The sequence below is a fragment of the Acomys russatus genome, chromosome 23 (assembly GCF_903995435.1).
Source record: "Acomys russatus chromosome 23, mAcoRus1.1, whole genome shotgun sequence".
NCBI classification, from domain to species: domain Eukaryota; kingdom Metazoa; phylum Chordata; class Mammalia; order Rodentia; family Muridae; genus Acomys; species Acomys russatus.
This window is the reverse complement of record NC_067159.1, coordinates 6,219,132-6,241,474: the sequence shown is the minus strand read 5'-3', so window position 1 is coordinate 6,241,474 and position 22,343 is coordinate 6,219,132. Positions and strand designations below refer to the sequence as shown.

At 44.3% G+C, this 22,343-nt stretch overlaps 1 protein-coding gene across 2 annotated transcripts in view; it reads right to left on the bottom strand.

Annotated features, from left to right (window-relative positions):
• The window catches only part of Dennd2c (DENN domain containing 2C), a 46,460-nt gene that overhangs the window by 13,633 nt on the left and 10,484 nt on the right, over positions 1–22,343 (bottom strand). Inside the window, exons 5-10 of one of the 2 annotated variants that reach the window (XM_051165577.1) lie at positions 18,372–18,468; positions 10,511–10,555; positions 7,336–7,523; positions 4,694–4,803; positions 1,412–1,481; positions 434–511 (exon numbers count right to left, since the gene is read on the bottom strand). In XM_051165577.1, coding sequence (XP_051021534.1) covers positions 434–511; positions 1,412–1,481; positions 4,694–4,803; positions 7,336–7,523; positions 10,511–10,555; positions 18,372–18,468 — 588 coding nt within the window. The remainder of the gene's footprint in view (positions 1–433; positions 512–1,411; positions 1,482–4,693; positions 4,804–7,335; positions 7,524–10,510; positions 10,556–18,371; positions 18,469–22,343) is intronic. The other variant, XM_051165576.1, reaches the window with a different exon arrangement.

Sequence of the window (22,343 nt, the reverse complement as noted above, 5' to 3'; positions counted from 1 at the left end):
AGGCTGTTATACAGAGAAACCCTGTTTCCAAAACAAAACAACAACAAAAAAACAAAAACAAAAACAATCCAAACCTGGGAGTTTCAGCAAAGCAAACACATAATGGATCAGCAAAGGCACCTGATCAGGAGTGTAAAGTTAAGCCCTGAAGCCTTTAGGTTGTTGTTTTTTCACTTTTAAGTTTTCTAGGGGAGGGCACGCACATGCCACAGTAGTATGTAGGCCAGAGGACAGCTTGTTTCTCTCCTTCTACCACGTGGGTTCCAGGAGTCAAATTCCGGCTGTCAGCTTTGAAAGAAAACGCCTTTACCTGCTGAGCCTCAGGTAGTATGTTGAAGTCTATGCCACTCAGTATTCTCCAGTGAATCTGGCAATAAAAACCCTTCGGACCTAGAAGGAGCATCCCTCTTCCCCAGAGCCAAGCTTCACTCACCTTTGAGAAAAGATTGAAGCAGCCCAAGCGACTAACCATGCAGTAGACCTCAGGCAGCCGCTTCCCTCGTCCTTGTGGCTGGAGAGACAGAGAAGCCAGGCAAGCAAGGTGACTAATGCTAACTGTTAGCACTCACTTTGCAGCCCCTCCTGTGGTGGCTAACACTAACTGTTAGCACTCACTTTGCAGCCCCTCCTGTGGTGGCTGATGCTTGCCCCAACCTTCTGAGCTCAAGCAATGCTCTTACTTCAACACCAAAGCCCGTGGACTACGGCTGGGCACAGGCTTCGTTCACTGCTGTTTAGTCAGAGCAGGAGCTGAGTTTTCATCCTCTGTGAGCACTTAAAGGTGCGGGAGCTACCAGGGACGAAAGCATGGTTTACCCAGGCTTAGTGCCTGAGTGAGAAGCAAGACCTGAGGAAGGTGGTGAGTCACTCGGCTTCCTCCGCTGGCTCTTTGGACTGCGCTCTTCAAATGTGCTGCACTGACATTCAATCTCTATGCTACTTTCTCTATTGCAAAGAACCAAGTCGGTGAAACCCACGGTCTTTCTTCTGCAACATTCTATGGCTGATCTTCACCTTGTTCTTGCTATGTAAAGCTAACATAGCTTCCTTTTAAAAAACATTACTTTTGTTTGATGTGTATAGGTGTTCTGCCTGCATGTATGACTATGTATCATGTACCGCATGTATGCAGTGCCCATGAAGTGCCATCAGAGAGCACCAGATCCCCTGGGACTGGAGTTAGAGATAACTGTTAGCCACCATTTTCTACAGGTGCTGGGAGTCACACATGGGTCCTCTGGAAGACCAACCAGTATTCTTAACTGCTGAGCCATGTCTAGCCCTAACACAGCTTCTTGAATGTGCACACAATTAACGAGCCGGTAAAGCCACGGAGAGACACTACTTCTCAAGTTCCTAGTTGGCTTTTCTCGTTCCTTAACCCACTCTGTGACACCAATCTGGTACTCACCAGAAGCTTCTTACAGTAACCAAACCATCGACTTCCATCTTCACCAGTCAACACAAAGGAGAATGTTTCACTGAAAACAAAATGACACAGCTGCTTAAGGCATTACTCACTGACAAGTAAAAGGAATCATCTTGTGATCTAAGAGGAAACAGAAATATCCATTTATTTGAAGTTACATTCCCCTAGGGTGCCCAGGCCTTGTCCTGGGGTGAAGGCGTGGGTGTGGGACAAGCTGCTGGCACTGCTGCCCCCTTTCCTTATTTATGCTTTCTATCTATTACTCAATCTTGTTTCCTTTTTGCTGAACATCTAATTTAGCCAAACATACAGGTAAGCAAGCTATAAAGGAGTTTGATAATGTAATTTCTTCCTTGCAAATTCTTCTGTTTGGTTCTGCGGCCATATGAAGCGGTAATAGAGGAAAGGCTGTGTCCTGGGCTGGGACACAGCTCTTTGCATAAAGTGTTTGAGCACAAGGAAGACCTGGATACACACTTGCAGGTCTACACAAACCTGCATGCAACAACACGCATCTGCAATCTTAGCTTCTATACAGTCAGATGGGGGCACAGACAGGAGACTCCCCAGAAGCTCCAAGGCCAGCTAGATTAGCATAAGCAGTGGAAAATGAGAAACCCTGCCTCAAACAAGGCAGTGGCAAGAACAGACACAATGTTGTCTTTTAGCCTTCACATGTGAACAATTCTCATACATACACAGAGTTAGGAAAAAGATTATGTCCTTAATATATACAAATCAATAAGAAAAATATTAACTCCTCATTATAAATATGTACCCGAAATAAACATCACTTGCAAACTCTCCAAAAATGCCCCCAAAAGAAACGCAATAGATGGGCCAGGTGTGGTGGCACACGCCTTTAATCCCAGCACTCAGGAGGCAGAGGTAGGTGGATCCCTGTGAGTTCGAGGCCAGCCTGGTCTACAGAGTGAGTCCAGGACAGCCAGGGATACATACAGAGAAATCTCAAAAAAAAAAAAAAAAAAGAAAAAGAAAAAAGAAAAAAAAAGAAACTCAATAGCCAAAGATCCTAAAATTTGAATAATGAATCTATATTTAAATTAATTTTTGTTTTCTGTGTATGAGTGTTTTGCCTGCATTTATGTCTGTGCACCACTATGTACAGCGCCCACAGAGGCCAAAAGGGGCCTTGGATCCTCTGAAACTGGAATATTAGATAGTTGTGAGCTGCTATGCTGGTGTTGGAATCTAACCTATGTCCTATGCAAGAGCAGCAAGTGCTCTTTAACCTCTAAGCACTGATGAACCAACACTCAAATATGGTCAAAGTTATTGGAAAGGGGGCTGGAGAGATGGCTCAGAGGTTAAGAGCATAGACTGCTCTTCCAGAGGTCCTGAGTTCAATTCCCAGCAACCACATGAAGGCTCACAACCATCTATAATGAGATCTGATGCCCTCTTCTGATATGCAGGCACACATGGAAGCAGAACACTGTATACATAATTAATAAATAAACAAATAACTCTTTTGTAAAAATTATTGGAAAGGAGTAGAGTTTTCTGAGCAGCAGAATGCCTTTGCTTTTTATTTCTTCCTCTGCATTTCCTAAGTATTCTAGAACACACATAGCACAGGAGGAAGAAGCTAACCATGGACCTGCCAGGCCAATAGGAGACACTGCATCCACAGCTAGCAGTGCAGGTGACAACACAGAGCATCAGCATGGATCAACACAGAGATGGAGAGCTCTGAGCAAGCGCAACTGGTTACATGAGGCGGCGGCTAAGTCTGGTCGCGAGGCAGGGCTATGGGGCAACAGCTGGGACTAATATTTAATAGGTCATCAACACATGACATGGCTCATTTACATAAGTTTTCCCATAAGTTAAAAAAAGTTGTTGTTATTATTATTGTTGTTGTTGTTTTGTTTTTTTCAAGACAGGGTTTCTCTGTGTAGATCTGGCTGTCCTGGAACTCTCTCTGTAGATGAGACTGGCCTTGAACTCACAGAGATATGCCTGCCTCAGCCTCCCAGGTACTGGGATTAAAAGCATGTGCCACCACTGCCTGGCTAGCTTCTTTTTAATTGTTATGCATAGACAGTTTGCTTGAATGAATGTCATGCAATGCCCAGGGAGGCCAGAGGGGGCATTAGATCCTCTGGGACTAGAGTTTTAGCTGGTTTTGAGCTGCCATGTGGGTGCTGAGAATCGAATGTGGATCCTCTGGAAGAGCAGCCAGTGGTTTTAACCACTGAGCCATCTCTCCTGCCTTTTGCTTGTTTATTGTTTAAAATAAAGTCTCACTATGTTTCCCAGCCTGGCCTTCATTGCTTAGACTCAAGTGACCCTCTTGTCTTAGGACCCCTAGGTAGCTGAGAGTACAGACTTGTTTTAACTAACACCCGGATTACAACTTGAGTAAAGAAAATATTTACTTAAAAAACAGGATTTGAGCAGGCATGGTGGTGCACACCTTTAATCCCAGCATTTGGGAGGCAGAAACCAGCGGATCTCTATGAGTTTGAAGCCATCCTGGTCTACATATCAAGCTCCAGGCTAGGCAGAGCTACATTTTTTTTTTCTGTCTCAAAAACAAAAACAACAACAAAAACCAAACCGAAACAAAAAAACAGGATTTGGAAGTGATAATGATTTTAGAAATCAAAATTTTAAGTGTGCGTGTGTGCTCGCGTGTGTGCGTGAGTACAGATGCCGTTGGCGCACAGAGGCATGGGACCCTCCCGGAGCTGGGAGTGTAGGCAGCGGTGAGGCACTGAACCCAGGTGCTGGGAGCTCAGCTCAGGTCCCCTCCAACAGTGCTTGCTCTTAACTATTGCGCCATCCCTCCTGCCCCACAAAATTCCTCAACGCTTCAGTTCCACAGCTCTCAGGCTGGGCTCTCCCTCTGCTCAGGACCTGCATAGCACCGCAGAATCTGGGCTGTTGCCTTCTCTGTCAACATGAGGGAGAGAGAACAATGACAACTGTTCTGTTTCATTGCTTCTAGATTCAGCCCAGCTACTTTGGGGCCATCATCTTCTAGCAAGTGATGTGGACCCATTTCACTCTGTAGGACTGGGAAACTAAGGAGATGCACAAATTTGTTTTCTCTTTGACACTGAAATTACTGTTTTTCTTTCCTGAGCTCTCATAGGAAGGAAACGTTCTAATTCTACCCCAACTCACCGCAGCTTGATCCACTTTTGTCATCCGTGTAGCTCTCTACTCCCGACTCTACCCATTTCTCACAGTCTGTTCACAGTCCCAGCAAAGGAAATTGGAAGCAAGCCCACTTACCTCCTGAGTTCTGAGGTTGGTGCCCACTCCTCTGAATCAGGAAAACAAAATTTGGGGATGACTTTGAGCCTCTCTTCAGTGTCTCTGGATTGCTTATAGCCATGATCACCCTGAAAGACAACACCACAGAACATCACCCTATGAAAATGGAGACCGGAAGTTAAAACCTCAGCCTTGTCTTGGAGAACCTAATGGTGGGGTGCAGAAGCCCCCTCAGTAACACCCACACTGCCTGACGACCGCGCACCGAGGACGGGCGGGTGCTGAGGGTAAGCGCTCCCATCTGGCAGCGCAAGGAAGTGCAGGAGGCAGCGCCCAAGGCTTCTCACCCAGAGGAGGGCCCAGGCTCAGACTCTGCTAACTTGGAAGTTCAGTATTTTATGAATCATGGAATTTAAAATAAATAAAAATCCTTCTATTGTACGGCAAAAACCTAGCCAGCTGAATTCATTCTGATTAATAATCACGGGAGCTTTGAAAAGGCAGGAAAATGTTATTTAGAAAAGACACTATTTTTAACTGTTACCCTGTATATAATCATTCCCTTAGCATACTACCTAATTATACGTTTGCAACTTCCTGTAAATTTTTAGCACAGAAAACTCTTACAAAAGCATGGTATTAAGTCAGACATGGTGCTGTCTACCTATAACCCAGCTTCCGGGAGTTGAGGGAAGGGAAATTAGGAATTCAAGGCTAACCTTGGCTGCATATGGAGCTCACAGTCAGCCTGGGCTGCATAAGACCCTATTTCAAAGTAACAAACCAAAAGGTAGTATTGTACTTGGAAAGGCAGTCTAAACTTAGTTCAATGAAAAGACACTCAGAAGTGAGCAGGACTATGAAAACAGTGCAGAAGCCTCATTAGCATCTTGCTTGTAAGAGAACTGATCAAAGTTCTCTGTAAATTTCTTTCCTTAAAAAAAAATAAGCACGTATTCTATGTCACTGGGATATTCCACTCTGAGAACAACAGGACAGCATCAGGACCGGGAGTATAGTTCCCAGAGTAGCTGCCGAACATGCAGGTGGCCTTGATCCCAGGACTAGATATGAAAAAAGCACCTAACACATCTGTTAGTTGTGACATAGTGGGTCCGTTCCACAGCAATCCACACAGGGCTCCACAGGGCTCTCTCTACCCCCACAAAAGCAGCAAGCAATTTACCTGAAGGCACTCACTTTTATTTTTATTTATCTATTTTTTAACTTTTAATCCTGTGTCTGTCTGTGTACCCCTGTGTGGCTATGTATGTGAGTGCAGTAGTCTGTGGAGACCAGAAGAGGGCACTGGATTCTCCGATACTGGAGTGACAGGTGGCTGTGAGCCATGTGACATAGGTGCTGGGAACAGAACTCTGGTCTTCTAGAAATGCAGTCACTGCTCTTAACCACTGTGCCATGCTTGCGGCTCCACTGCAGGCATTCTTGATTCATCTGCCGAGTTAAGCATGCCCTTCTCTGCTACTACACCTAGTCACGCTTAGCTTTGCTGTGCAGTTAAAACTTGGGTCAGGGGATGTGAAGGTCTTTTTAAGCAAGGCATGGTGGCAAATGCTTGTCATCCCAATACTTGGGACGCTGAGGCAGAGGGCCATGAGGACAGGGCCAACCTGAGCTACACAGCAAATTGAAGTCTAACCTAGACTGCATGTAAAGATGTTTAAAAGAGCTGGGCATACACCTGTAATCCCAGCACTTTGGGGGAGGGGGATAAGAGACAGCTGGATCTTTGTGAGTTCAAAGCCAGTCTGGCCTACAAAGCAAGGTCCAGGACAGCCAGAGTTACACAGAGAAACCCTGATTACTCAAAGGATATGTATTTAGACTACGGCAGTATTGTCTCAGCACGAATTGCTGAGACATAGCACTCTTAGGCAACACTGACGAGGTTTATGAGAACCCTGACTACTGGGATGTTGCTAAGGCCCCTCCCCTTCCCCCGGTTCTTCTCTGAAACACAGTCTGCTATGTAGCCCAGGCTGGCCTCAAACTCTCAATGCCCCTGACTCTGCCTCCTAAGTGCGGGGATAGCAGGCATGTCATCAAACCTGGCTGTGTTAAGGCAATTTGTGCAATGAGCGAGGAAAATTAAATATAAAATGCAAGCCACATTTAGAGGCCAGTGAGATGGCGCAGTAGGTAAAGGTGTGTACTGCTAAAGCCCTAGAAACCACAGGACAGAAGGGGAAAACTAACTCTTATCTCAAAAACAAGTGAGAAATTAAAAGTCCCCCCCAAACCAAACTAACAAAAAAAAAGAGATTAAGAAAGAACACCAAAAGTGTGGCCTGTGAACTGGCAATGAGTTTTATTGCTATTTAATGTCAGTCATACTGCCCAGAGCTCAAGTGGGTGAAGTGCAGACCCACAGACAGTAACTGTTGCAACAGCTGATTAAATGAAGGAGTGATTTGTGAGACAGGCAAAGCAAACCAAAGAAAAGTGTTAAAACAGCAAGGCTGGGCTGGGGGCTCCCAGCATTTGGGATGCCTAGCAGGAGTATTGCTCATTCAAGGAGAACTTGGGTAAGAGCCTGTCTCAATGTTGGTAGAAGTGGGCGGACACAAGAGTAAAAATGAGAAAATACACAAGGAGTACACAGGAACCTTCCAGAGGCTTCTTGGCCACCGTGCACCTACCTTGCTCGGGAACTGCTGTATGACCTTGGGAACGTAGCTTGTCCCTGATGGCTTCTTCTGCAGAGAAACCACAACGAAGAGCTCAAAAAGCTGCTGTTCCTGCAGCTCAATGAGGTCCCGTTCCAAGGTCTGGTAGTGGGGGTTCCTCTTGGAAGACTGCTGCAGCTGCGCCAAGCGCTTATGGCGATCTGTAATGAGGTCATTGTGAGGTTCCTTGTGCCCTTGTTCTCTCTCTAGCCCCACAAGGCACGGCTCTCACAGGGAGACTCCTTCGTGGTCATTTGGTGAGTGAATGCAGATACGTATCTTCTACACAAATATTCCTGTTTGGGCTACAGCATGTGAGAGGACAGTGCTCAGGGCTCTGTGGAGTGAGGCTTTGTGCACTGTGTTAAAGTTGTCTTTGTATACTCAAATAATTCTTTCTGTACCAGCAGAGAGCCAAGTACAGACCGGATTTACGTATTGTTCACCTGTCTCATGTTCTGTAAACCCTGTTCTCTGTCACCTTCTAGTTGGTTGAATAAAGAGCTGAACAGCCAATAGCAAAGGCAGGAGAGAATAGTCAGGACTTCTGGAAAGATAGGAACTCTAAGAAAGGAAGAGGTACCAAAAGATTCACCTACCAGACATGGAAGAAGTTGGACGTGAGAACCAGAGAAGAGGTAGAGGACCACGTGGCAAAACATAGATTAATACAAACGGGTTAGCAGAGGTTATAAGAGCTAGTTGGGAACAACAGTGAGCTACGGCCTAAAGGTATTATAAATAAATATGCCTCTGTGGAGCTGGGGCGGGCATAGAAGGTCCTTATGGTTTTAGGGGTCCTATCCCACCTCTAAGAAGCAGTGGGACCGACATCCATGCCCCAATTGGTGCACTGTATATAAAGCACACCCTATGAATGTATTATATATACATATATCCCTCATGGCAGAGCACCAGGACACATGCAAAATGTCTAGGAAAGAACACTAGCCTGACACTAGATGTCATTTCCGGTAATGTCATGAAAGCATGGAAGAGGGATGGATTTACTAGAAGAACCAAGTCCTATGAGACACTGAGTACAGCAGGGGCAAATCAAAACCAAAGTCAACCTCACATTAAAGAACCCTTCCTTCCCTTTCTTCCCCCTTGGCATATATTACTAATAAAAGGTGTAGTTTATATCAATGACAGTTCTTTAAAAAAAAAAAAAAAGACACATGAGGGCTAGAAGGATGACTCAGTGGGTATGAGCAGGTACTGTTCTTTCAGAGGACCTGAGTTTGGCTCACAGCCCCATGTCAGGTGGCTCATAACTGCCTGTAACTCCAGCGCCAGGGGATCTGTCACCTCTGGCCTCCTCAGGCACCTGTACTCACATGCACATACCCCACACTGATACACATAATAAAAATAATAAATATAAATCTAAAATAATTTTTAAAAACTAAATATACAGTCTCTAGAATAGAAGATCTAACAATAAAGCCAAGAAGCTACAACCATCTGATTCTTGACAAAAGAACTAAAAAATACACTAAAGAAAGGAAACAGGCCCTTTAACAAGCAATGCTGGAAAAACTGGATAGCCATCCCATAAGAAAGGCTGAAACTAGATCCCTCTCACTCCATGAAAACCAATTCAAACAGATCAAAGACCTTGATGTAAAACAAAGTCTGGCCAGGCAGTGGTGGCACACTCCTTTAATCCCAGTACATGGGAGGCAGAGGCAGGCTGTTTCTGAGTTTAAGGCCAGCCTAGTCTACAGAGTGAGTTCCAGGACAGCCTGGGCTACACAGAGAAACCCTGTCTTGATAAAAAAAAAAAAAAAAGTCTAAACCTGCAAGATGAAGGCAGAGGAAACACTACAAGATACAGACATAGACAATGTCTCTGACTAGAACACAGATAGTTCAGGAAGTAAGAAATGGATAAAGGGATTGTAAGTCATTAAAAAGCTTCTGAGCAGCTAAAGGAAAAGTGGAGAGACAGGCACAGAGCAGGAGAAAACCTCTGCCGAACACTCATCTGACAGAAGATTAATACCTACACCACATAAGAACAACAAAAATCAAACAACGAAATAGATATTAGCTCAATCATAGGCAGGCAACAGACCAGACAGACACTTTCAAACCAAAAAATACACATGGCCAAAAACAAGTATGTGAAAGAATGCTCAACATTCATGGCCATCAGAAAAATGCAAATCACAACCACACTGAGACTGTTACCCCCTCCACCAGATATGGTGACTTCTGCCACTAAATAAGTTACACTATGGGTCAAAATACTAAGAAATCTTTGAAGACACAAGCAGGAATGGTTCCCTAGAAATACCCAGTTTACTGGATGCTCTGGGAAAAGGTGTGCTGACCCTCCACAGGGCTGGGTTCAAGTCAAGACACATGTTCCTGCTCCTCATTAGCAACTGCTATAAATTACTCATCTGTACACATCAGTGCTGAGCCCCATGATGCTCTAAGTTTCATCTTTAGTCAGGCTACAAAATTCAAAACCTGAAGCAATGTCAGCCAGTGGAGGAGCACAAGGCTGTGACTCATGAGCTCGGTGTGTCAGAGCTGGCCTCCGCTCAAGGCTCCTGCTCTGTGTTGCCGTACGCCAGCCAGTTAAACAAGAAATAAAGCAAAACCTGCTATGACGATCCAGCTGATGAAGACACAGAGCACATTAAGTGCTTAGACATGTAGAAGGCAGAAATGCATCAATTCTGTACCCTAACATGATTTGGAATAGAGGTACCCACATGTAAATATCTAGTCTCCTCTCTTAATGCCAGAGGCAGAAAATGCACTTAATAATTACACTTGGGTTACTAGAGAAAACTCAGCCATTTTAGGCTAAGCACTTGTCGATGAGGGTGACTCACACACTCTTTTGGCTGCTACAAACTGCACACGTCTGGGCATGCAATGCTGCCTGGCTCCCTCCAGAACTCATCCTCAGAACCCTCCTGGCTTACCTCACTTCACTAGGGGAGATCTGTCATGTTGTCAAATGACTGAATGTACTATTTAGCTCCACAAATCTCAACAAGGTCTGAGAATGAAGCAATGGCCTACAAAGTGAACTTCGCATGGGGAAAAGCATGCTTAATCACAAAAGCAGGCGTTGCTCCAGCGGAAGCCGGGATCCTGGAAGGGAGCAGCCCGCTGACTCACTCACTCTTTGGCAGGTACTCAGCATCACTCTCGTTCCCGCTGGTTTCACCTGGAAAAAAGGAAGAGCGGAGAGTTTCTGTTTACATGGTCTCCTAGTAGGGAGCATATGAGGCTGAAACAACGGGAAACCACCACAGTCCGAGCCTTGAATGAGGAATGGGGGTCAAATTAGTAAAGGTCAGATTAGCCCAGCTGCTGAAAGAGAACACAGGACAAAACTGGAGAACCCTTGTCTGCAGAGGATGTGAAACAGACAGTACCAAATCCTACACACACTATGGGGTTCTTGCTGTGTGAGTTGTGAGATCACTTACAAATTAAACAGTAAGAAAGTAGCAAGTAATGTCAAAATACAGCAATTATAATAAGACAAAAAAGGAAAGCTCCGTGAATACGGCTCGCCCCCAGTGCTTTCACACTGTACTGAGCATAGCTGTGGGAGGACATCTATGCCTGGGCCTGCGTGCTGAAATGATGCGTGAGGCTACTGCAGAGGGGAGGCTGGACACCAGCACCGTGCCTCCGTGAAGCTCACCGATGGCCTGCGAGGTCCTGACACACAGTGTGGAGCTAGACAAAGCGCTGAATCACATCCTGGGCAAGATGAAGCAGAACAGACGGCAACTCCCCATGCCGCTCAGAGCAAGTGCTTAGCCTAAAGCCTTTCAAGGTTTTTCTAGATTCTTCCATCTGATATTTTCACATCTCAGCTATCCACAGATAACTGCAACTGTACAAAGTAACCCAGGAAATGATGAGGCCAGGAGAAGGACCTCGCCCATCTCCCTCCTGTGCCCACATCAGCTGCTCTCAGCCATAGCTCTAGGGTAGCCAGCTTTTCGAATAACTCTGTCTCCTTCAGACTGGAATCTATTTTTGATTCAAATAACTCTGTACAGCTGTAAATAAAGTATTAACACTAGGATGAAATGCAAAAAGCTGAACATCATCAATTTAAACTATGAAATGTGGTCACTATGGAAGATAATCAACTGAGTTTAGGATGCTACACACTAAACTCACTTCTCTCTCTCTCTCTCTCTCTCTCTCTCTCTCTCTCTCTCTCTCTCTCTCTCTCTCTCTCTCTCTCTCTCTCTCTCTCTCATGTCCACAGTACCAGCAATGCTTTGAACTGTTCTGGGTTTCCCCAGTCATATTTTAGGGCTTTTGAGGATTGGAGCTACGCTCTTTTCACAAGGGAGTTTTACAGGTTTTGTTTTGTATGTTTGTTTTTTGGAGTGTGTGTGTATACCACACTACACCACACCACACAATACACACACACACACACACACACACACACAGAGCACCCACCCACAATTCACAACACAATGAATAAATAAAATGTAATGAGGTTGTTTTTAGAAACTTCTAGATTAAGTCTAAAAAATTAAAGCAAACCAAAACTGCAAAACAAGAGAAAAAATTTAAATGTATCAGGAAAATCAGGGCCTAACATTCATAAATTTAAAACACATGTAAATCTGATTATATAACATTTTGAAATTCAGTCAGGCCTGGTGGCCACACCTGTAATCTAGTTCATGAGAGGCTGACACCAGAGGATCAATGAGGAGTTTAATTGCCAGATTCAGCTATACATAGTGAGTTCGAGGACAACCTGGACTACATGAAATCCTGTTTCAAAAACCAGAAAGAAAAAAATAAAATTTTTTAATTTAAAAAAAGGTCAATAGTAAATTCAAAGCTTGAAAACTAAATTTGGAAAATATTTGTAAGTGTACTGAAGACACAAGAACTGTTTTCGCTTTCCTTCTTTTTTCTTTCTTTCTTTCTTTCTCTCTCTGTTTCTTTGTTTCTCTTTATTTTAAGACAGGGTCTCATTCTGTGGCCCAGGCTAGCATGGAACTTCACTATGTAGCAGGAGCTGGCCTCAAACTTGGGGCAATCCTCCTGCTTCAGCCTTCCAAATGCTGGGATTACAGACATGGGCCACCATGCTCGGAAGCCTAAAGCTAGGTCCCCTTCTTTTGTTTTTCTTAGCCAGGGTATCTTTGTTCTCTATGTAGAACATTCAGGACTCAGACTCAGCGATCCTCCTGCCTCTGCCTTCCAAGTGCTGGGGCTTAAAGGTGTGTGCCACCCTGTCTGGCTCAAAATGACATTTGTTAATATTCAAACAGCTATTACAAATCAGGTGGGAAAGAGCACGTGGGCCGGGAAGCCGGCTCAGGTCATAGAGCCCCGCAGCACAAGCATGAGGCGCTCAGAACAAGGCAGCTGCAGGGTGTGAGCTTACAGTCCCCGCGCTGGAGCCCAGCCACCCAGCACAGCCTACCCATGAGCTCCAGGACAGCCCCAACAGGCCCAAACAACAAGGGAGGCTGGACCACGAAGGCAGGCTGTTTAACTTGATAAAGATTATGGGAAAGTATATTCAAATGTTGTTTGTAGAAACAGACTATTACCAGCTATCTGTGGGACAATAGCTATAAAATGTTTTATTTATTTATTTATTTGGTTCTTCAAGACAGGGTTTCTCTGTGTAGTTGTGGCTGTCCTGGACTCGCTTTGTAGACCAGGCTGGCCTCGAACTCACAGCAATCTACCTGCCTTTGCCTCTCGAGTGCTGGGTTATTTTACTTTTTAGAGACAGGGTCTCACTCCATAACTCAGGCTGTTCTGGAACTTACTATGTAAGTCTGAGCAGTCCTAAATTCACATAATCCTCTTGCCACAGTCTCTCAAGCACCAGCATTACAGGTGGGAGCTATGCTCAGCTGCGGTAACAGTTTTAAGTCTCGGTATTAAGTCTCTGAGAGTGAGTCTACTCAAGGAACTTAGTTTACAAATACAATAAATACACTGTGATGTTATTTGAATACGTGAGTGTTACCTATAGACAGTCTATCTCCATAGGCTAAATATGGTAGAAACAACCAAAATGTCTACCACCTTGATTTTTTTTTAAAAAATTGAGATGCTGGGTATAGAAGAAGGGTCTCACTGCTCAGCACGGGCACCCACACTGAGACTTTCACTTTTACACCTGAGCACAGTGGAGCTTTCAGGGACTCTGTGTTCACACCAAAGGCTTTGATATACACTAATTAAGACTTTTAAAATGAAACACAGAATAAAAGTGAGTAATACAAAACTATGTATACAGAAAAAGTCGTTAGAGCTGGAGAGATGGCTCAGCGTTGCACGTACTTTCCGCTCTTCTAAAGGATCTGAGTTTGGTTTTGTTCCAAGTGCCCATGTCAAGCGACTAACAACCACCTAACTATAAGTCTAGCCCCCGGGGAGCTCACACCCACTCTGGCCTCCTTGGAAATCCTGAATGTATGTGGTAAACACACAGACACACAATTAAAAATGAAGTCTTTTTATATTTGTTTTGTTTTGAGACAGGGTCTTCCTATGTAGCCCTGGCTGTTCTAGAACTCACTCTGTAGAACAGGCTGGCCTCAAACTCACAGATATCCACCTACCTCTGCCTGGGATTAAAGGTGTGCCTCACCATGTCCAGCTTTAAAAAATCTTTACAAAAAGAAAAAGTACTACTGTCTTTAGAATCAAGTATTCTTGTGAGCTTATGAGGTTTGCAGAAAGCCAAAAGAGGAGAGGGAGAAAGGGCAACTCAAGTGCCAAAGGTGTTATGAAAGGTCACTTGAAGGCTTTGATGGCTGCAGTCACCACAGAGAGTGTGGGCTAAAGGGCCTAAGAACCAACAGAAAACACGTCGAGAGGGAACCTGGAGGAGTATGAAAGGCCCTAGGCGGTCTCTTGATTTCAACACATGAAATTATAATGACAAAGGCAGTGTCATTTTGTAACAACTGAGGCTGCTTAGGAAATGTTCGGGTTGGAAGCAGTCAAGTAAACGCAGTGCCGAAGTGCAGGGCGGGCATTATATAATTATCCAGGCCCATTAGGCACTGCTGACATACAGACAAAAGCACAGGAGAAGTGAAAGCCTGGGCAGGCACTGCACGCTGACAGAGCCAGGAGCTCCTCCAGTCACAAGAGCTGGGGAATGCTAACTTCCTTCAGTCTACAAAGGGAAACCAACAGTTACACAGGACGTCTAGGGACTGCTTTTGTTTGTTTGTTCACTTGTTTTAGTGTTAGAAGTTAAGACATTTTTTACAATGATTTAATGATTTAATTTTCTAGTAAAAGTAAAATCCGACTCCTCCGAACCTTGTCCCCAGCAGGTGTTGTGTGCTGAAGTCCTAGGGGACTACGAAACCCCCAGATAATCTGCTCAGAGTGTCGCATGCAGAAACAGTTATCAATTTGAGACAGTTGTTGATCTGAATGGCAACGACTTCATTTTTTTTTTTCCAAGACAGGGTCTCTCTGTGTAGCCTTAGCTGTCCTGGACTCACTTTGCCTCCACCTACCTCTGCCTCCTGAGATGATTTTAATTTTTTAATTAAGCTTTAAATTAAGATTTAAAAATTTGCTGGGCATGGTGGTGCAGGCCTTTAATCCCAGGACCTGGGAGGGAAAGGCAGGTGGATCTCTATACGCATTCAAGGCCAATCTGGTCTACAAAGGAGTCCAGAACAGCCAGACCTGAAGAGAAACCCTGCCTCAAAAGAAAATCAAAACAAAATAAAACTCTTATAAATTTTAAAAATCTAATTAAATTGAAAGAATTCATTCTGTGTGTGATTTTGTATGCTACAGCACTCAGGTAGCGATCAAAATTAACTTTTTGTGAACTGTTCCTCTCCCCCTTTTTTGGTTTTGAGGTTTGTCTTATTTTGTTTTGAGACGGGCTCTTGCTGGTTGTCTGTCATTGCACCATATCTCCCAGGCTAGCTAGGTAGCTAGCACTGACCATCTCTCCTGCTTCCCACTTCCCACCTCACTGTAGGAATGCTGGGGTTACAGACATGCACCGCCACAGCCAGCTTTAGCAGGGCACAAGGACACACACCTTTAGCCCCAGCCCTTGGGAGGCAGAGGAAGGTGGCTCTCTGTTTTTGAGGTCACCCTGGTCCACAGAGTGAGCTGCAGAACGGCTGAGGCTTGTAGAGGCCCCATCTTTAATATGCATGTGGCTGACTATAGCACCCAGCTTTTTACGTGGGCTCCAGGGATCACTCTCAGGCCATAAGGCCTCTGCGGCTAGCACTTTACCCACTAAGGCATCTCCCTGGGTTAAAACAATGGGGATGTTTTGCAAGCACTCATTCTTGCCCCAGCATCTTGGCATTTTATATAATATGCAGCTTGAATTTTACTTCCTTATCTATAAATCAATAATATATGTTACACAGGATTTAGAAAATCAACAGCAATGCATCAGAAAGAATCTAACAGTGTCATATCAGTTTCCATTTTCTGTATCTAGCCTCAATTACACTATTGAGAAACCCTTTGGCGACGTACATTTGTTTGTTTGTTTTTTGAGACAGGGCTTTTCTGTGTAGCTCTGGTTACCTTGGAACTTGTTCTATAGCTCAGGCGGCCTTGAACTCAGCGCTCTGCCTGCCTCTGCCTCCCTTGGTGACACCTTTGCTTGGATAAGGAAACAGAAGCAATAGATGCCTAAAATTCTAGTTACCGGGAACACGGAACGCCTGCCCTAGAGGAGAGTAAGAGCTCCTGTGGTCATGCACCCGACCAAACCCACACTTCCTCCTCTGGCTCAGCTTTTCCATCTGTGACACAGGGTGGTGCCTAACTCCTAATGTGGCATCGCAAATGAGATGGAACCTTTAAACAATTATTTTATTTAATAAATATTAGCTGTAATTGCTAATAATAGCCAAAGGCATTTCATTCTCAGAGGGAAATGCAACATGTCTAAATATTTCCCTTTGAAATAAGGAAACATGGTCTGAGGAGCTGGCTCAGTGGTTACAGCGCTTGCCATGCAAGCGAGGGGTCTGGAGTTTGGATCCCAGAGCCCATGTCCATGCCGGGTGGCAGTGATGGACCACCTGTAACTTAGCTTCAGAGGATGGAGACAGGGACCCACACCCCTGTAGACCTCGTTTGCCAGCGAGACTTTCTTCATCAGACAGCTCTGGGTTTAAGAGCCCCCGACTCGAAGAAATAAGGTAGAAGAACAATAGAGGGAAGCCGTCAGCCTCAGGCCTTCAGCTGAGCGTACACACATGTGCACCCACAGACATATGCACATCACACACACTGACAAATAAGAGAAGAAAAAGAAGGGCTGGAGAGATGGCTCAGCGGTTAAGAGTACTGCTTCCTCTTCCAGAGGTCCTGAGTTCAATTCCCAGCAACCATATGGTGCTCACAACCATCCATAATGTGATCTAACGGCCCCCTTCTGGCATGCGGAGCTATTGTATACATAATAAATAAATAAATCTTTAGAAGAAAAAGAAAGAAGCTGGGCAAACACATGGTAACCAGCTCATCGTGTTATCATTTTTGCCCGTCTGTATCAAAGCCAGCATACATAGCAAGAGCAGTCTTTGGAGCCCAGATGTGACTACTTTATTGTTTTAATGTAGAGTAGATCTGTAAGTGAACTTAAGACATTTTCTCTTTGTAAATCTGTAAAAACAAGAAATGATGTCCTCTGACAGGGGTTTCTCACTTATGAACTTTATAAGCAAAAATTGAAATTGTTAGCTGGGCATGATGGCACATACCTTTAATCCCAGCACTAGGGAGGCTGAGGCAGGCTGATCTCTATGAGTTCAAGGCCAGCCTGGTCTACAAAGTGAGTCTAGAACAGCCATAGCTATACAGAGAATCCCTGTCTTGGAACACCCCCATGCCCAAAAAGAAAGAAATTGCTACGTTCTACATATTTCTTTTAGACAACCAAGCTGAGATTTCCTGAGGCTGTTTGTGGCCCTGGGGCTGAAGCCTGGACTGCACAGGGAGGCAGGCAGGTGCGCTTCAGTTCTCATGGGGAGTTGGCAGAAATGACATCTCTCTAGGGAGCTTGGGCTGGCTTTCAGGCTTCCTGCCTCAGCCATCCTAGTGCCAGGACTACAAGTGTGCACCAGCACACCCAGACCTTCACATGTGAGTTTTTATAAAAACGCTTATAATTTGTTGTAAATATCAAATTTCTTAACTAAGTTAAATTTTATCTAGCCATCTGCACGATAAAACTACTGAGCTTCGGAGGTATGGTACAGGCTGGGGACTGCATGTCTGCTGGCCATGGTTGTGCGTGTCTATACCTGCACCCGGGGAGGCAAGAGAACCCAAAGTTCCTAACCAGCCTAGGCTACCAAGCAAGACATTAGCTCAAAAAAAGGAACACACAAGAGATCACAGTAGAATTACAAAATAATTATTCAAACTGCCTAAGTAATTTAGTCTCATTCGTTGGCTTGTAATTGTTTTACTTATTTATTCACATAGTATTTTTTACTTTGAACTAACAAGAAGGAATTGAAAAACGGCCCTTGAAGAGCTTGGCCCTAAGCTGGAAGACTCGAGCAGAAGGCTCATGACAAGTCCGTGGCCATCCTGGGATACATGGTGAGCTCCAGGAAGCTTGAACTGGAGAGTGAGACTGTCTGACCAAACCCTAAGCTCGGTAACGATGCTCCCTTCGTGTGTTCTTATGGTTTGAGTCCAAAATGTCCCCCAGAGGCTTGTGCTTTCGAGGCCTGCTCCCAGTGCTGGCACTATTCTGGCGAGCTTTGGAAACTTTAGGAGGTGTTGACAGAAGGAAGACGCAACCCCAGGCCTGGCCTCTCCATGTTCTCCGTTTCCTAGTCTGCTGCATGATCGCGCCACCATGAGCTGACACTGAGGACAGAGCCCTCTCAAAACCGTGAGCCAAAACACGCCTTCCATCCCTAAGCTGTTCCTCCCAGATGTCGGGCACAGCAGTAGGAGACTGACAGGTACACTAGCAGCTACAAACAGAAGAGCAAACACGTTCTTACCTTTTGAGGAGGGGGCTTCTTTTCCAGTGTAAGGCTGTAACTTTACCCTCTTCTTCCCTCTCTTAGATTCAAATGTATCATTTATTTTCAAAACAAGCTGGGGAAAAAAAGGCAAGAAAATTACAAGTCAAAGGCAACACGAACAAGGTTCTCAGCATGACTGGCATTAACACATTGGAGTTTCCTTTAGAAAAGAGTAATAACAATTGAATAACTAATTAATAAAATAAATTATAAAATAACTGAATAATAAAAGCCTTTATATTTTTCAATTTTGGATTAAAATGGAGTCATTGGATGGTGTGTGTTCTCATACCCAGTGTCCACAGCCCAGGAAAGAAAAGAGCAGGACCCTGCCCTTCCCGATGAACCCAGCACAGTGTCGCTCCATGTCACAGCATGCAGGGAATGTGGCTGCTGCACTCCCTCCAGTGAGTAATACTTTGCTCAAGTTTTCACTTGCTCAGAACAGGAAGGGGAAAAGTAACCCACTGCAGGGTGGGGCTTAGTTATTTCTGCTCCCAGGAGTTTCTCCCAGGAGGAGACAAGCCTGCCTAAGACGCTTCTGTCAAAAAAAGCACACTCTGCCACTGTGCACATAAATGCTGCAGCTTATTTTAGATTACTCCATACAAAACTATGCTTCCCTCCCACTCCACTCATCAATCTATACCTCAGGCAGCTGCAACCAGATCACTCATCTTTAGATTTTTTTATAGCTGTTTCTATTTAGTAAGCATTACTCAGAATTCTTTCCTAATGCTGGGAAAAAGGTATATGTATAAAAAAAGAGAGTCAACTACACAAAGAGCTACACACAGACTGAGGTGAAAGAGAAGACGGAGCAGAGCCGTGACATCAACAGGCATTTTAAAACAAGGATCTGGTTAACTTTTCTATGCCCGCTTTTCTTTTATTCTTAAGGCTCCAAGCTTGATTTAATACCCTGCCTAGACAGAAGTGTTAAGCCCCCTGTGGATGATTGGACAGCCTGCTGAGGAGAATGCTCATGTTCTCTTTGCCTGTGTTTTTCTAGCAACCCAGCAAGCAGCAAGCTGAGTCAGTCCACAACAGGCAAAGGCGTGAGACACATGTGCAGATCCTCCCCACAGCTGTAGATGGCTTTGTTCTCTTAGAGGATTTCTGTAGCTGCCATCAAGTGAAAAAAATCAGTGTTCTTCTGTGCTGCCTTTGCAAAGAAGCAAGCAGGAGAAGCCAAGAGAGAAAGGTACTTCTATGAACTACAGAAAATTTTATAGCTGGGCGTGGTGGCGCACGACTTTAATCCGAGCACTCGGGAGGCAGAGGCAGGCGGATCGCTGTGAGTTCGAGGCCAGCCTGGTCTACAAAGCGAGTCCAGGACGGCCAAGGCTACATAGAGAAACCCTGTCTCGAAAAACCAAAAAAAAAAAAAAAAAGATTTATGGGAGCAAACAAGTTTTAAGTGCAGAAATATCCAAGATAGATAAATATTAATTTGAATTTAAAAAGTAGAATCAACAGCATGCCCACATATTTTGAAGGAAACTATTGTTCTGAGAATATCAGGCCAAGTGGCAACCTACAGTTCTGGCTTATGAGGCAGGACCCGGAGTCTGCCCTTCTTTGCAGCCGCAGCAAACACTGCACAACGCTCTAAGAAGTGACAGAAAGCAACTGCTTGCTTGACAGCCATGAACAGCAAAGCATCAGGGAAGGCACTACAATCCCACACAGGATTCCAGAGCAGAGAAAGGAAGGAAGGGTGGGGACCAGGCATATGGACTAGATCTGAAAGCAATTTCCCCTCCAGGGACAGCTGGAGGCATCAAAGAGGACATAAGTGAAAACTCATTTTCTCATGGAATGTTCCTGAAGATGCTCAAAAAACCAAAATTTGTACTGCATCTGGGATATCATTAAAGGACTTAAAATATTTTTTTAAGATTGACTTTTATTATTTTTAAACGTATGAGTGTGGAGGCGGAGCACTACTGCATCCAGTTTTAGCAAGACACAGTGGATTTACAAAGTAGAATCAAAAGTATGCCCACAGATTATGAAGGAAACTACTGTTCTCGGAATGTCAGATCAAATGGCAAGAACTGAGCCAGGAGGAGCTCAGTAACTTCAAGGCCAGCCTGGTCCACAGTGTGAGCTCTAGGACAGCCAGGGCTACACAGAGAACCCTGTTTCAAGCAAACAAACAAAACAAAACAAAAACAAAAAAGGTCTCCTTCACCTACAAAGTGATTCCAAGACCAATCTAAGAAATATGAGAACTTGTCTCACTTTTTTTTTTTTTTTTTAAAGAAAAGAAAATGTTGAAAGAGTTGATTTTTTTGTTTGGTTGCTTTTGTTTTTGTTGTTTGAGACAGGTTTTCTCTGTGTAGCCCTGGCTATCCTGGACTCATTTTGTAGACCAGGTTGGCCTTGAACTCACAAAGTGGTCCACCTGGGGCACAACCAGGAGAGGTGAGCAGCGTACTGTTCCCTGAGCTCCACTGTAAGGCCCAAGGCTCTGTCTGCCTCCCAGAGGAGTCTTGCCAACATCAGGAACATCCAGTCAGCACCAGGGGCAGCCAGATGGCTGAAGGCCAGCGTAAGAAGCAATCAACAAGAGCCGAGGCAATACTGAGGCACCACCAGAGCCCCGCTGTCCTACTACAGCAAGCCCTGATGTCCTAACACGGCCAAAGCACAAGAACATGACCTTAAATCCAATCTTATAATGATGATAGAGGCCTTTGAAAAGGAAATGAATAAATCCCTTAAAGAAATACAGGAAAATACAATAAAATAGGTGAGGAAAATAAATAAAACTGTGTGCCTGAAAAATGGCAAACAGAAGCAATAAAGAAAACACAAACTGAGGGAATCCAGAAACTGGAAACCTAGGGAGAGAGCAGGAACAACAGAGCAAGGGTCACCAACACAACACAGGGATGTAAGGGAGACTCTCAGACATAGACCACGACGCAAGGGATCAACACACCAGTCAAAGAAAATGTTAAATCGAAAAAGTTCCTGACATAAAACATCCAAAAAAATCTGGAACACTAAGAAAACAAACCTCACAATAATAGGAGTAGAAGAAGACTCCCAGCTCTAATATTTTTGTTTGAAAAATATTTTCAACAAAATCATAGACAAAAACTTACCCAACCTCACGAAAGAGATGCCTACAAACATACAAGCTTACAGAACACCAAATGGCAGCCCTACCAAAATTACACCCGACTCTTCAACAGAAACTGGAAAGCCAGAAGGGCCTGGGAAAATATCTTTCAGACTTTAAGAGACCACAGATATCAGCCCAAATGACTATACCTACAAAACTTTTAATCACCATAGATGGAGAAAACAAGATATTCCAGGACAAAACCAAATTTAAACTATCTTTATTTTAACAATATCCAGCCATACAGAAGATATTAGAAAGAAAACTCCAACCCAAGGAGGCTAACTACACCCATGAAAACACAGGAAATAACCCCACACCAGCAAACCAAAAGAAGAGACTCTCTCACACACACACACTCTCCCACCACCATCAAAATAACAGGAATAAACAATCATTGATCATTAATATCTCTCAACATTAATGGATTCAATTCCCCATTAAAAAAAAAAAAAAAGACACAGGCTAACAGAATGGATGTGTAAACATGACCCATCATTCTGCTGCATACAAGAAACACACCTCAGAAACAAAGATAGACATTATTTCATAGTAAAGGGCTAAGAAAAGATTTTCCAAGAAAATAGACCCAGCCGCATGTGGTGGCACACACCTGTAATCCCAACACTCAGGAGGCAGAGGAAGATGGGTCTTTATGAGTTCAAGGCCAGCCAGATCTACAAAGTGAGTACAGGACAGCCCTGTTGCAAAAAGCGAAAGGAAGAAAGAAAGGAGGAAAGAAAGAAAGAAAGAAAGAAAGAAAGAAAGAAAGAAAGAAAGAAAGAAAGAAAAAAGAAAATAGACCCAAGAAG